Source organism: Odocoileus virginianus, chromosome 13 (genome assembly GCF_023699985.2).
Source record: "Odocoileus virginianus isolate 20LAN1187 ecotype Illinois chromosome 13, Ovbor_1.2, whole genome shotgun sequence".
Classification (NCBI taxonomy): domain Eukaryota; kingdom Metazoa; phylum Chordata; class Mammalia; order Artiodactyla; family Cervidae; genus Odocoileus; species Odocoileus virginianus.
The window spans coordinates 12,761,474-12,778,377 of record NC_069686.1 but is presented as its reverse complement, the minus strand read 5'-3'; the positions used below and the strand labels follow the sequence as shown (position 1 = coordinate 12,778,377).

General features: G+C 37.4%; 1 protein-coding gene across 1 annotated transcript in view; it reads right to left on the bottom strand.

Moving 5' to 3' along the window:
* Positions 1–16,904, bottom strand: part of PDE11A (phosphodiesterase 11A) — a 402,070-nt gene that overhangs the window by 344,842 nt on the left and 40,324 nt on the right. The window contains exon 2 of the mRNA XM_020908326.2: positions 4,200–4,358. Coding sequence (XP_020763985.2) covers positions 4,200–4,358 — 159 coding nt within the window. The remainder of the gene's footprint in view (positions 1–4,199; positions 4,359–16,904) is intronic.

The window sequence follows — 16,904 nt, the reverse complement described above, 5'->3', positions numbered from 1 at the left end:
ATTATGTTAGAGATGTAAATAGCCTAGAAATGAATGTAACACATTTAATTTTTAATTTATCCCAGGCAAATAACTTACCAATTCTCATATGGCAAAATGTGTTGGAATTACACCAAACATAACACAGCTGATAGTCTCCAGAAGTTGACATTTTAGGATATCAGGATATACAAATCACATTATGCTAAATGTGCAATAAATTTATCACTATCCATATGAATGATGACATAGCAGTTATATGTATAAAGTAAAATAACAAATATAGTTCAAATTTTATTCATTTGGATTGGAGTAGATGGTAAGATTTCAGCTCATTATTGATAAGACCTTTACATCTATTATCTACTTAACTCCTCACAATAGCCCCAGGAGGTCCAAGGCTAGGAGGAATTGACCTTAGCAGAAGGTCATTCTGCTAATCCACACCAGGCAAAGACTTGAACAAGCCTTGAAGGCTGTCTGGTCTGGTGCCCCTCACCGACACTGAACACTGCACTTTCATTCCCCGCCCTCGTTTCCTTACTTGTAGGCAACAATGAAAATTCTGTTGCTGGAGTTGATACTGGTAAATGTGGGAGGAGGTTCTCTGAAGCCTGCCTGGCAGACTAAGGAAAACTAATTTGAGTTTTAAATGTGAATTGAACAAAGTTGGCAGGTCTCTGTGAAGAGAGGTATGGGTATGCTGCTACCGTTATAAATGGGCTCAATATTTCTGAAAGCTATTTGATAACTTGGAAAAAGAGCTATAAAACTTTTCTTCCTCTTTGACTCGGTAATTTCAGCCTCTGGAATACACCCCAAGGAAATAACACAAAAGAAAATGGTAATTTGTTCAAGATGCTCATTCAGGAGTTATTTGTATTAGTGAAAAACTAGAAACAACCCAAATTTCCAGTAATAAGGCAAGGACTAAGCAAGCTAGATTATACAGACAAAGAAGAAAATTTCTAATCCCTAAAAATGGCAAATGAAGGCTATATGTGGACACATATGTAAGAAATAACTTTAAATTAGAAAGTAGAATACAAATTGGTATAAGTATAATCTTGTACAATCAAGTAAAACAGTATGTGCATAAACAATCATAAACACAAGAGAACTGTAAATTTACAAAGTATAGCCCTAATTTTGTTGTTGAAATTCTGACAGTGGAACTGGCACATAGACTATGCTTAATAAAAACTTACAGACTTATATTATACAAAGGTAATTCTTTAACTGAGACCTGACTGTATCTCACATATACTAATGTGGCTTCAGTACAAGCTAATCTTTTATGAAGACTTACTAAGTGCTAGGTGCTCTTCCAAGTTCTTTCCTTGTGTTTTCTCATTTAATTCCCCTATTGTCCTAGGAGATGAGTATTTTTATTATATTCTCTCCTAAAAGGAGGAAATTGGAGCACAGAGAAGCTAAGTAACTTGCCCAAGGTTACACAGGCTACGGCAGAGTTGGAATTTCAACCCAAGTACACTCGTCCCCTGGAGGAGGAAGTGGCAACCCACTCCAGTATTCTTGCCTGGGAAATCCCATGAACAGAGGAGCCTGGTGGGCTATAGTCCATGGGGTTGCAAAGAGTTGAACACGACTGAGCAACCAAATCACCACCATACTCCCTACCTGGCCTGTATGCCCACTGTGCCACAGTTTTCTCTTACATGAAAAAAAAAAGCATCTAGATCTTATTCTTTCCTGTTAATCATTTCTAGAATTTGTTTTCTGCTTTTCTTCCTCCCAGCTCCTGTTTGGTTTACTATAGAGTTCTTGCAGTAAAGAACAATCACCAGATAGAGCATCTGAGATAAAAAATACTCTCCATCCAGGTGTCACCTGTAATAATATAACTTATGTGCCCTAGGTGATAGAGGTTTCTTTCCAAGAAGTGAGACTAGGGTAAGGTTTTTTAATCAGGTGAGAAAATTGTGGAGCCTGGAAAATAAAATGTTACTTACATTTAAATGTCTTTAAATTTAGTAAATTTCTAACATTTTAATGTAAGAAATAAGCTGCCTGGGAATAAGTGACAAATATAGAAGAACACTTTGAAATTCTTTGGGGAAAATGTTAGTTTTTTAAAAAATTTATGTTTACATTTGCCTAGTTTCTTATACTTTGCATAGTATTTGCTAGTGATGACCTTATTAAACTCTCATGCTGTAGAATGCTAGACAGTCTAGTTGACCAAAGAGGAAACTGAAAGTCAGAGTTTAAGTGGCTCACCCAAAGCAGGCTGTTTGTCCTTAGCCAAGCTGAAGCTTGGGCCTAGCCCTCATTCTCAGCAGAGCTAAGCACTGATGCTCTTCAAGGCAGGAACAAGGCCCTCTGCAGACCTTCCCTTTCAATCATCCAGAGTTTATGAAGTCGTAGATTCTAAGTACAAATCCACTGAGAAAAGTTCAGCAAATAAATCTAACATAAATGCAATCAGAGATGAAAATTAAATATATAATGGAATTCTCTTAAATGAAGGAGACAGAGTCAAGGCAAGACTAATATCTGTAGATAAACTCAACTGTTTGGGAAATGCTATTACATTTGGAAAGACCAAACTCAAATCCTTCTATAAGTCCTTATTATGTTCCTGTGAAAGTTGCTCAGTTGTGTCTGATTCTTTGTGACCCCACAGACTGTAGCCTGCCAAGCTCCTCTATCCATGGAATTCTCCAGGCAAGGACTCTGGAGTGGGTAGCCATTCCCTTCTCCACGGTGTATCCCCATCCCAGGGGTTGAACCTGTGTCTCCTGCTTTTGCAGGCAGATTCTTTACCATCCAAGCATCAGCGAAGCCCGTAAGTCCTTATAGGAGGTATATTATTATAAGACTCTGTCATATTTGGTACAAAAGGAGCAAAATAAAATGTTTGTTCTATCTGCACATTCCATGGAAATATTTGCATAGTGAATGAGGTCGACTACATTTTCTGTGTTCCTAAACAGCGTCACCTTCTCACCTAGCTTTGTCCTAAAAAGCTTTCTTCAGAGGTCTGATCAGAGGTCATCTCCTCCAAGATGCCTCTTCAGAGTCTTCAAGGGAGCCTCGCACTCCCTTTCCTAGGCACTCACAGCAGTCCTAGAATATCTAAATCGCTTCCTCCCCTTCCTCCTTGTGCAGACCACACAGCGTAGCACATCTGGAATTTACCTTTGTTTCTCATGGCCCCCGCATAAGTACCTTACACACTATAGCTGACTATTAAATGGGTAAGACCTTGCCTGAGGTCCTATCACAGAGTAAGAGTTTATCAACCTTTTCTGGGATTTGGGCTATGTAAATCTGACTAGAGAAATGACCTCTCAATAAAAGAATCTCTTAAAAATCTTTTTCCTTATAATCATATTTTATGTTGACCTTTTATACCAGAACATTTGTATTAATTTAATGCATTAGTAATCTGCACTGGCAAACAGCAATCTCACAGCTAGAAGGTTAAATTATAAAGTGTTTTTTAGAATCAAACAGGAGTATGGCAATCATAAACTGAAACAAATTAACTTGAGATTTGCTTTTGCCACAGATTTTATAAATATTCCACCAGGTTCTATTCAACAGGAATGGAAAGAGATTCGAAGCCAGAACTTCAGCTCTTTGAAGCTCTCTCTTTTAAAACGAGCTGGTGGATAAAATACTGGTGAGAGAATTCAACATTTCAGAGCAAAGAGTACATCATTTCTGCCAAGGTCAACTGCTCTTCAGGGACAAAAATAATGTCCTTTTTATTAGCAATTTGGAATAACAATTAAATAACATTCATTTTATTGAGATTTTTATTGAAGGACTGAGAAAATAATTCTTCACAGTAGTTATAAAAATAGAAGAAAAGGGCTGAGTTTCAGAAACACAGTAATCTTTTTATCTCCCCTATCTTCCCTTGGGCTGTGTGTGCTGGTATTATGATCCTCAATTAAAAAGCTTATTTATAAGAAATATAAAGACTATGGAATAACAAGAAAACTACTGGGGATTGCAATGAAAAGCAAGTTAAGGTGAAGATGAAGTAATTATTTTCAATTATACTACATTCTATGATATGACATAGAATAAAAAGCTCCCATTATATTTCATATCATAGGAGAAAAAGTTCTTTGATCCATGAATGGTCTAATCCAACAGCTATTCACATAATTCCTGTCCTTTTCAGGGAGAATAGCAATCAGTAATCAAGAAGGAGAGTACAAAGCACAAAGTTCATGAAGTCTTACTTTTTCATCATCTTCGGTAAACGGGGCTCCCTCAGGAATCTTGTTGATGGCTTGGGCCACGCCGATGATCTCGCCATCACTGCTTCGGATAGGCATGCACAGTAACGACTTCGTCTTGTACCCAGTTAGTTTGTCGATTTCGTCATTGAATCTTCGATCCTAAAAATAAGACAAGAGAGGGCATTGGTTACCTATGCCTGGTTGTCAAGAGGAAGGAGAAAGAAGTGTATTTTTGTCTATTTCTGTGTATAGGAACTTATCATTGGGAACCTCACCTCACTGATTTTTAATAACAACAACACATTTGATTGCATGTTGAATTCACCAAAGGATTATAAATGAAAACAAATCACCCCCATAGTTGTTAACCACGGTAAATGAAAAGAGAAACTTTAAACCCCACCACAACAGCATAGCAAAACTGGCGGAGGGGGAAGTGTTTTGTGTAGAACTTCACACTATGCTATTTACTAAAATATGTTATTTCACAAAGACAACTGGCTACAAAGTATTATATCAGAAAAATACATAATAAATATATTAAGCCTTATGAAAAAAAATGCAGAAAAGCACCACTTTTCTTCCAGTCAAAATGATCCTGTGGAAAAAAATAGAATGTATGAGCCCATACTGATACTTTTTAAATACTTTAAAAAATGTTTTTAATGTAATGGGCAGGAAGGAGGTAACAGATTTCTTTACAGGATGTTAGCTAAAAACATAGAAGAATTGATAAAATTATATAATACCTATTTTGCAACTACCAATACAATAATGGATACAAGCAAGAATCATTTATCAATAGATGCCAATACCATTAGGTGAAAAAATACTGTTAAACAAGTTATTCACTTAGTCTCAAAGGGCTATCCCACAGATTCCTCATTAAATTCAAAGAGGAAAAGATGCTTTTTTATTAAAAGATCTGATGGACATAAGATTTTAAAAATGATCAAACTTAGCATCACCATTAATGAGACGAAATAGCACCATTTGCCTCCCTGATGTGATGCCGTAAGAAAGACACAACATCATCAAGAATGTGGAATGCTTTTGTCCAACCTCTGAATCTGATCAATTCAGGAAAAGAAAATTAGGAAAAATGCAGATCATGAGTCGTTCTGTCGGAAGCCTAACCTAGACTCTTCAAAAATGTCAGTATCAGGAGAGATGAAATAAAGCCATGGGAGCTGTGCTGGTTTAAAGAAGACTGAAGAGATCTGAAACCTAAATGACATTGAAAAGTGTTGTACAATTTAGGGGGAAGATGACTAGAGAAAGTTGAATGAGAACTTTATATATTAGGTAATATCATGTGTCAATATATAATTTCTTGGGTGTGATAGTGATATTGTAATGATGTAGGAGAATGTTCTTATCTTTAGGATATGCATGCTAGAGTATTTTGAGATGAAATGTCATAATGCCTTCAATTTACTTTCAAGTGGAAAGCAAGAAAAAGGAAGGAATGGAAGAAGAGAAGGAAGGGAGGGTGAGAGGAAAGAGAAGGAAGGAAGGAGAGAGTGAGAGAGAGAGAGCAAAGACTGGCTTCTGACAGGGTAATGGGAGCTAAAAACATTCCAAGGAAGAAGACAAACTGGATCCAGGCTCACTGTTTCAAGCTAGGGGCTGAACTGGCTGAAATGCCAGTGCCAGTGCTCTTGGCATTTCCTCATTGAAAGAGACTTAAAAATAAGAAGCAAAGCACTGTCATCTACCACCATCTAGAACTACGAATTTCACCTGACTGAGGGCCTACCGAGGCTGGCTGTGGATGAGGTGAGCGCCCCCAGAGCAAACACTGTTGGCCTTCTACGAGGGTTGTGTTATCCCCATAATTGAAAAAACTGGAGCCCTCCCCTACGAAGACCTGATTCTGGTCCAGAACTTCTGGAGGCCATTCTAAACCCTTAGTTAGGAAGAGTGGAACCCTAAAGGAGAGACAGAAACCAAAAGCCAAGCAAAACCAAATCTCCTGCTCAAAATGAGCCTGCAACCAAACTCTCAGAAAAACACTACTTTGCATTATTATTTTTTGTTTTTCATTCACTTAGGAGCCACCATGCGTCAGGCTGCATCATTCCTGCCGTCATGGCACATGCAGTGTAGCAGGTGAGGCAGGTGACAGGCCTATAAATCTACACCATGTATTGTGGTAACTGATAGTCAGTAAAAGAGCAAGGTGCCATGAGACAGACTCAGAAGAAGGGATCTAATTTCTGGGGATCAAGGAAGGTCTCTCTGAAGACAGGACAAGTAAGCTCAGACTTGATTCATGAGGAATAATTTGTCAGTCAAAGAATGGTGGGGAAAACTTTCCAGGAAGCTGAAACATTGCACATGTGAAGGTCCAGAAGCAAGAAAAAGCTTCGTAGTTTCCCCACACTCAAAGGTCAAAGGCAAGAGAACAGGAAGCCAAAGGGAGAATGGAAGAGCAAGGCAGGAGGCAGGTGGTGCCAAGTCTTAACAGGACCAGGCAGGAGCTGCACTGTTCCTAATGGAAAATCACCAAAGATCTTGAAGCAGAAGGATGCTATGATTCATTTCAGCACTCAGTATTCTCTGAAAGCATCATCTTAGTTTATTTGTTCTCCCGCCACTGGTATATAAGATCTAAGACAGAAAAGCGTTTGTCTCTCATTTACTACTTCATACTGGCATACTGGAGGTGTTCCACATTTTTCCTGAGTAATAGAACTTTTTTTCTAAAAACTATATTGCAATTATGCAAAATATTAGAAAGTTAAAAAGGCCCTGAGACCCCACATTTCACTTCTTGACATATATTTAGAGGTACTATCACACATGCACCAGAGAGAGATGTACAAACGTTTACTGCAACATCAATTATGAAAAGAAAAAACCTGAAAATCATTTGAATGGCCAACAGAAAGATACATTATGATGTCTTGTTTTGATATACTCTAGAACAATTTAAATGAGTGAACTAAAGGTTCTTGTATTAACATGAACAAATATCAAAAACATGTTAAATGAAGCAAAGTGCTACAATCTGATACCATCTATACAATACCACCAATATTTAAAAACAATGCTAAATATTATATAGCAAAGTACACTGCATGCATGAGAATAATAAACTCTAAACTGATATGCATGGTTGGTTAGCTGCAGGGAAGAAGAGAGGAGATGGCATGAGGGAAAGGGAGGGTGAGGCTTCAGCTCCTAACAACCGATTTTTCCTCGCTAAAAAACAAACAACAACAAAAAAACTTTGAAGCAAATATAGTACAATGTTAAGACTCTATAAAACTTGATTGCCTATTCTTATCTAAAAGTTTGAAATATTTTACAATAAAAGTTTAAGACTATTTTTTAAAAGTTAAGAACCTTGTGGAAGATGAGATAGGGTTGGATTAGGAGAAACCATTTAGGAAATGTCAGTGGTCCAGGTAAGGCAAGACGATGGTCTGGGTTAAAAGAAAGCAATGGCGGTAAGGAGAAATAGATGGATATGTTGAGTTGGCAGTACTTCCTGACGCATTGGTTGGGGATGGGGAACTAGAGAAAGATAAAGAATCTCAGGTTTTAATTTGAGAAACTGTACAGATGGAAGCACCATTTACTGGGATGGGGAAGGGTGAGATGAAGGTGAAAGTCTACATATAAAGAAAGTCAAGAAGGTTGATAAAAAAACATTTAAAATTTTTTTAAAAAAAGAAGGTTGATAAATCAATGAGTGCATCCTGTGACCTAAATCAGTGGTTCTTTACTCTGGCTACAGGTGAGAATTACTTGAGAAGGTTGAATCAATCAGTATGAAGCTTTGGTTTTTAATTGGTTTTAAATGCTCATAAATGATTCTCATATGAGACCAATTGTACAAAATGATGAAGAGCTTAGTCACTAGTAAGATCAATACAGTTCACAAATAAGAAAAAAGCCTTAAAATGGGAAGGAAGAAAGAGAATATCATGGCATGTATTCTGGTGGTTATATATTAGTGATGTGGACCCTGTGAGACTGGACTTGAAAATCCACTCTGGAATAGGCAAGCATTTCTGCTCTTATCTTTGTGATGGTCTGTATCTCTGGAGAAGGGCCTCATCCACCACAGTTCAACTCTGAGTTAATCAGCCACCAAGACTACGGGGTATTCATTGCCAAAACAATCAAAGCCACAAGAAAACAACAGACATAGGGATGCTCAGTCACGACCAAGGGGAACAAAAATACAGTAAACCCTCTTCACCCTCTTTTCAACTCTCTACATTCACCTGATAAACTTTTAACTAGAGGAGAAAAAGATAATTATATTGATATATGTGGTGTTAACCTTCCAATTTAAAAGCTGAGAAGAATGATTCATTTCATTAAGTCTTAATGGTTATTTAAATATAACGCATGGTAAAGCATACTTTGTCCATGTCTTCATCACACTATTTATGGGAATATTCTCCCAAATTAAATCAAAATTTGATATAATTCATCTAATGAGAGATCAGGAGAGTTGATACAATTGCATACTTCCCTAATTATATTAATCCTCTAGATTAATTTCCAACTTAAGAAAATTAAGAAAGCTGAGCCCAAAATTGAGGTTTAAATTAATGGCAGGAGATAAAGAGAATTAAGAATAACTGGATAAAGGGACATACTACTCTGATATTATAGAAGGAATGAAAGCTTAAAAATGGAAGATAGCGAAAAATAGATCTTGCTAGCCAAGCAATGATCACAGGTGAGTACAGTAGTAAGAGAAACTCAGGACACTGTGGAACACACAGTGTGGGGGTGGGGGGTGGGGGTGGATCTCTCAAGGAAAGTGAAATTTTTAAGCTGTCAGCCAAAGGATCAGTGTCCCAGGAAGAGGGAATAGTATTTAAGACTCGGAGGCAATAGAAAGCTGGGGAATCTGAGGAAACGAAAGAAGCTGAAGATGGTCCTCTAGGGAAGAGCCAGAGATGGAGCAAAACTGAGCAGCTCGAGGCTGAGGAAAGGGTGCTCAGTCACCAGGTTTTTGAATTGTGAATTTACCATAGAGGAACGGGGAGTCACTAGAGGGTTTTAAGAAGGTAGAAGGGAGTAATGTGACTGATTCCTCATTTTAGAAAGAGTTCTTATGGCTTAAATGTAAAGAATGAACAGGAAATAAGAGATCCAGGTGAGAGAGATACTATCTCTAGACTGGGATGGTGGCTGCTGGTGGGAGGGGTGATGGAAAGGACTGAGTTGAAAGACATTTAGGAGGTAGAATCAATAGGACCTGCTGATTAATTTGATGTAGGTTGCCAATGCTATTAATAGAGGAGTAAAAAAATAACTCCATGCATCCAGTGCAGAGATTCACTGAGTGATGAACACAGGAAGAGGACAAACTCTGAGCGGGAAACAAGAGTTCCCTTGTGGCTGTTTTGCGGTTGAACCATGGGCCATTCACATGGTGGTAGCATCGCCATGTTTGAGACATAGATAGGTAGATAGGAAAGTGTTCTCATTTCAGGAAATGGACTTGGAGTACAAAGAAGAGACTAATTTTCTTTCTTTTTCTTTTTTTTTTTTTTTGGCCACTCAGCATGTGGGATCAAACCCATGCCTCCTGCGGTGGAAGCTTGGAGTCTTAACCACTGGACCACCAGGGAAGTTCCCAATAAGGGAGAACTTAGATAAGAATGAAGGACTCTGCTCAATAACTTTACCAGAGGTCTTCAGGAGTTCACCACACACACCAGTAAAGCTTCACAGAAGGCCAGGTAAGGAGGAGACAGGGGAAGGAAGAAGAGAAAAACACTGGGCCTATTTATTGCTGGAGACAGAAACTTAAATAGGAAATTAACAAATGCCTCCAGGTCGATAATGAAATACCACATGGAGAATGATGTTCAATTTGTATTCATCTCCCTGAGGATAAAAAACAAGAAATGATCTACAACAGGAGAGATTTCTAATAAATTAAAGTAAGAGCTTCTTTAATAAGGTTGTTAAAATCTGGAATGAGTTTCTTATGATTGTGGCAGACTCTTCTTGCTTCGAGTATTTTTATGTCATAATATTTTTCCTACCACAGATATCTTAAGTGTAACTGTTCTTGAGAAGTGCAGGGATCCCAGTGCCTTCTGTACAGAACTACCTTTTGCATTTGACACCCAGCTATGATTTTTAATATTTAAAAAGATCAAGACATAAGGCCAAAAGCAATTCTGTCTTTTTAGCAATGGAACTGACCTGTGCCCGCTACAGAGAGAACCATAGGTAGATATACTTCTGAGCCAGGATCTCGGGCTTGCAGCCTCCTCTGCACATTCCTGGGTTGAACGTGATGCCACAGAACACACCCAGAAAGCAGGTCCCACCCACAAGGTCCACTTAAGCTGTAGACAGAACTAACTTCTGCAGTCTGAGCCTTCAGGTCCTTGAAAAAAAGAGCTATGTTTACTGCACTCAAGAAACCTGGCCTGCCCCGGGGAGACATATTTCAGAGGCACGTAAGAAGCCTCAAAGCAAAAGGGAATCTATCCTGTCTTCTCTTCACTTTCTCAAAGAAGCCACTCCAGGTTCCCCAAGGCAGGAGCCAGAGCTAAGAATCTCATTCAGTTCTCAGAATCATAGCAAGGATGCATCACACAAACCTCTTTTACCCTCTCTGTGTTTAAGAGCTCTCTTCCCAACACTTTAAAGTAAGATTATCCAGGGCTTGTGATTTAGCCAAGAAATAGTCTTGACCACCTATAAGGGTGATTGTTTTAACCACAATCTCAACTCTACCCTGAGCCCTTCATAGCCAAGATCATAGCCAAGGTTATCAAACTCTTCAAGTTTGAAAATGTCCACATGATGGGACATAGATGAGAAAGCATGTAAATACAAAAAAGTGTCTGTTAACTCCATGAAACATTTAATGAATTTGTATCTGAGTTATTGTTTCCATAGATTACAGAGCAAAAGTAATACATGACACATGTATATATACAGTAATACTTCAGTCTACAGATGTTGTTAGGTGTTCATAAGAACAGAGCAGTTGCTAGCAACTGTTCCTGACACTGGGATCACTTGCAGAGCTTTAGGTAACTACTCATGCCCTAGCCCCACCCTGACCAATTAAATCATAATTGGTGGGAGGAGGGGTTGTGCAGGGGATCTGACTTCTAACTGTTGGTCAGGGTTAAGAACCACAGAATTAGAGGTCCTTTAATAAGTCCAAGGCCACAAGGGATCTGAGGGGTCTTGTGAACTACTACTTTAGAGTTTTCAGAACATTTGTTTGTTAGCTTTTGTTTTGGTTAGGTTGGTTATATTTTCCACCCACTTTCCTCATAGGCTTAGTGCACTGGCCTGCATATCTTACCCAGAACCCTACTGCCCTTCTCCCAACAACAAAAGGTTTGAAGACCAAGTTCAGTCCCACATCTCATCTACATCCTCTTTCAAATGCCTTATGGAGCTGCAATGAAGAGAAGCTAATGGAAATATAAAATATAGAATGAATAAGCCATTGAAATGCAAACCAATAGATTGACCAACTGTCTGAAGCTTAAAAGAAAACTGCTTTTATTGGTACATCAGTTAGTAACACCCATTTAATTCCAATTCATAGAAGCATCTCCTCACATTTATGACTGATCATAAACACCACTTATTTTCCCAAAATTGCTTGGAAAGCTAAGCTTTCAAAAATTTTGATTAGTCTTTAACGATTTGAAGTGTACTATTCTGCTTTTCTCCATACAAAGAAGTATAATTAATTGTTCTGAATTGATGGAAGGCTTGAGGATATACTGCACAAAAACAAAGACATGGCATATGGTAACTAGATAGCTAATGCTTTGAGCATCCTAATTTGATACTTGCCAAGAAAAAGTGCAAAATGATCACTGTTGTTCTTAATATGTATTCACAGAATGTCATTGCTCAACAGCAAACAAAAATCTTCCCTCTGAATTCTTTTACACACACACACACACACACACACAAAAGTGTAGAGTTTTAAATACTACAAAATATTCCCAAAAATATGTATGTTTTTGAAGTGTTACTCTTCTAAGGACCTGAAGTGGTATGGTAAATGCTTGAAGGACACCCTTAAATTCATCTAAGTCTTCCAAACTGAATTAGTGGTTAACAGACACTATAAAAGAACTTAATATGAGGTTTAGAAACAGCCATTGTTATTACCAAGTTGGGCTTCCCCGGTGGCTCGGCAGTGAAGAATTCGCCTGCCAGTGCAGCAGATCCTGGTTCAATCCCTGGGTCAGGAAGATGCCCTGGAGGAGGGCATGGCAACCCATTCTGGTATTTTTGTCTAGGAAATCCCATGGAGAGGCGCCTTGTGGGCTACCGTCCATAGGGTAACAGAGTATGACATGACTGAAGTGACTTAGTATACACACATTACCAAGTTACTCTCCTTCAGCTGTGTTGCTAAAGTCAACTTAGTTTGCTGATCTTATTTCCCTTTTCTTCCTTTCTCTTAGTTGGCATTTTTGTTTGGTCCTGTCTTATTGTTGTCATCATGGCTATTATTATTTATCTTTCTTATAAGAGATACAAATATATCTCAAGACACAGGAAGATGGAAGAACCACGGCACAGCTGAAACCAAAGTTGGTGAGGTGGTAGGGGATGAAACAAAATGATGAAATCTTAAATTTCTTTAATAGATGGGACAGGTAGCTATTAAAGATACATTGTAAGTGTGCAGATAAATTGTATGTGGAGTTAAAAGGCAACTCCATGTTCTATAACATTTATTGTGTATAATTAATATGTCTGAGCCAAGCATCACCATATGAAGAGACAGGCATGGTAAGTCAGCAGGCTAGAAGTACCTTTCTTCCTGGCACAGTGGAGCCATCTAAGGACTTTGGTGAATCAGGGAGGTGAGCCTACAGGTAGAACCAAGAAAGCCAAGAAGTCTGTGACTATGGACAAAGGACTGTCAACATGGGGTTGTGGTTCAGACACCAAACAGTCAGGAACCAGGGACTACAGGAAAAGCCAAGGTCAAAACAGTGATGCATAGAAAGCCAGGTCTAAATCAGGAGTCAAGGTTAACAGTGGCACACTAGAGATTTGGCCTCATTCACTTGTTTAACAAGGACTATAGGAGAAGAGATTAGATCTGTGGCAACCAGAGGTGGGAGGTGGGAGCAGAATTGGAGGAACGTGGTCAAAAGGTACAAACTTCTAGTTATTAGACAAGTAAGTGCTAGGAATGTAATGTACAACATAACAATTAACACTGCTGTATGTTAAATAAGGAAGTTGTGAAGAGAGTAAATCCTAAGAGTTCTCATCACAAAGGAAAAATATTTTTTCAATTTCTTTACTTCTGTACCTATACAAGATCATTTGTTGTTGTTGTTCAGTATCTCAGCTGTGTCCGACTTTCTGAGACCCCATGGACTGCAGCACACCAGGCTGCCCTGTCCTTCACCACCTCCCAGAGCTTGCTCAAACTCATGTCCTTTGAGTCGGTGATGTTATCCAACCATCTCATTCTCTGTCATCCCCTTTTCCTCTTGCCTTCAATAAAAGATCACAGATATTCACTAAACTTATTGTGGTAATCATCTTATGATGTATTTCAGTCAAATCATTATGCTGTACACCTTAAACGTATACAGTGCTATATGTCGATTGTATCTGGATAAAACTGGAAGGAAAATTAAGTAAAAGCTCTGGGTTAAAAAAAAAAAAAAAACAACCAACAAGGATCGCCTCCAATAGGAAGCCTGTTTGTTCTTCCCGCTCTGGGCAACAGAGACAAAGGGAAAGTGGCCTCTAAATGTAACTGATTTGTAAACAGCTGTATCAGTCAGAATCTGACTTTCCCACATTTATGAAAAATATAGTAATTTCTAGTATAAAGTGTAAGTGTTATATTTTAATACAAATTTTAATTAGGTTTTACTGGTAATAAGTGGAAGTGACTGTTTCTGTATGACAAAAGCTTAATGTTAAAAAGTAATTTTAAAGTTTGCTTTTAAATGTTCTAAAAGTTCTAAAATACTTTTAAACTCATTTTTAAATGTTTTAAAAATATTTTGAATCATTCTTTCTTGTGATAACATGATTATAAATACATGATTACTTAATATTAAAATATGTCTTAAAGCTACAATAATTAAAAGTATGATACTGGTTCATAAAGTTGATGAAAGAGAGTAGAAAGTCAGATTTATATGTGTATATACACATATGTATAGATGTGTGTGAATAAATGTACTTAATAAGAATATAATTTCAAATAAGTCACAAAATAATAAATTATTCAATTAGTCACATATTTGGAGAAAGTAAGACTCTTTTCTCACATTATACATCAAAGTTAATTGCAAGCTGAATAAGGAGATAAATATACTCATCTCTTGATGAACTGCAAATGTGGGACAGATTACTCAAACCCTGCCAAGATACATTTCTTATTTTAACACGAAATACTATGAGAAAAAAGTCTGGATATTAATTATAATAGTCAATAATATGAGAATGCACAGATCCCACATATTATCAAATAAATCCTAAATTTTCACTCAAAAAGTCAGTGGCCTTATGTTCAAATGTTGGTCTTCTTTTCTACCAAACCTTTAACCAAAACAATCAGTAAAAGTAAGATCAATTCTATTTCTTTTAGCTGTTCATTTCAGCTAACATTGTTGTTTTCTTTTTCTGGCTAATATTCTTATCAGAAATAAAAATGGTGGAAAGTTTCAGTATGAGAATGAATGACATAATAAACTAAATCATCATTTACTTCACTTGAAAATTATATTCAAATATTTTTAAAATTAAAAAATCAGATGTCAAAAGTAAAATAATAAAAGAATTAAAGAAATATAACTGAAAATTTATCTCATCTCTTAAGGGGAAGTCTCTCAACCCATAATACCAAAAGAAGGAAGCATAAATACTGAGAGATTTGACTAATAGAAATTAAAAATTTTAGATCTCAAAAATAATACAAAGAATTAAGAATAAAATAAAGTTGAAAAAATATAAACACACCTGGCTGACAAAGTGTTAAATCCTAAACATACAGAATTCTTACAAATTAATTAGGAAAAATGAGCAATAGGTAGGAATTGGAAATTAACAAGAGAAAATACTGATGGGAAAAAATTTTCATATTTCATATAAATACATGAAAACTGTTGAGTTACAACAGTTATAGTTCTTCTATAAAATTGGCAAAGATTTAAAATGTAAAGTGTCAAGATACATAACTTAATCAAAAGTTTTTCTGGAAATACTTTTGTATACTACACTGCCAGTGAGAATACAAATTAGTGCAATACACATGGAGGACAATAAGTATGGTTTTCCCTCATGGCTCAGCAGAATCCACCTGCAAGGCAGGAGACACAGGAAACATGGGTTCGAACCCTGGGTCAGGAAGATCCCTGGAGGAGGAAATGGTAACCCACTCTAGTATTCTTCCCAGAAAGATCCCATGAACAGAGAAGCCTGGTGGGCTACAGTCCTCGGGGTCACAAAGAGTCAGACACGACTGGGGGACTAAGCATGTGTGCACATAGCAATAAGTAATAAAAACCTTTCAATTTTTCTTACTTTTCAATACAGTAGTTTTATTCTTGAAATTCATAAGTAAAAAATGAAAAATATCTAAATATTCAACAGGAAATTGATTGTTATGGTATATATGCACTACTATAAAAATGTATTATAGGTTATTATACATGATATATATAATTTTATTCTGACATGGGAAAGTGACAAAGGAAAAAAAGTTTAAAAACAGTTCCCTCAAAGTGATGGGATTACTATTCAGGACCACACTATGGTTTCAAAAGTATCCCTGAAAAAAACAGAAGTCATTATATTATTGGGTTGCAGGTAAAATAGATAGGTAAGATGACAACTCTCAAGATGGGAGTAGGTCAATCTTCACAAAGAATAAATTATGTGAAAAATAGCATAGCACCCTGTTATTTTTTAAAGTCATTATCATCCTGGCCATAAAGCTCTTTGCCATAAAAACTAAGCCCAATTGAATTGCTACACAGAATATCAAAGGAATTTGATATTTTCTGAAAATCACAGAGAACTGAGAACAAAAAGACTGCCAAGATACTATAGTTGAGCAATATTCTAATATGTGAAATGGATGGATCTTTCAACTCTCTCAGACTCTGACCCGCTCCACATTTAACTGGTAAACATCACAACATCTTAACGCAGCATAGCATAAACAGTAAAATGATGGAAAACATTTGATTTACAAAACGGTTGAATATCAGAAATCAAAAACCAGTAGCCTCATATTGGTTTCTAAAACAAAATTCTCACCAAACTATTGAACCAGGAGATGTAAGTTTGGAAGAAAATGATAAGAACAAATCTTCTAGCCACAAGAGAATGTTCAACCACTGAAAACCCCATTTAGAAAAAGCCACATCACTCACTGCACAAAGGCCTTGGGAACAGCATGTCACTACTTCCCTCTAATCTTCTAGGTTAGTCCCTGGGCCTGGCTGGTTCCATACACATGCCCGTCCCCACTGTCAGCCACTGTGGCCCTGACGCCTTTCTTTCCTGTTCCCATGCCAGGCTTTATTTCCCTGGTGCTCACCTAGGTTGGCTGCCAACAAGCAGCTCTGCTGAGAGTACCCAGATTCGCTCCAGAAGGTATATGGCCATGTGCTCCACGAAACACTGGGGGCACGCATCTCTAGCCCTCAAATTTGAGAGGAAGAGTAATGGACCAAACTGAAGGTGTTCACA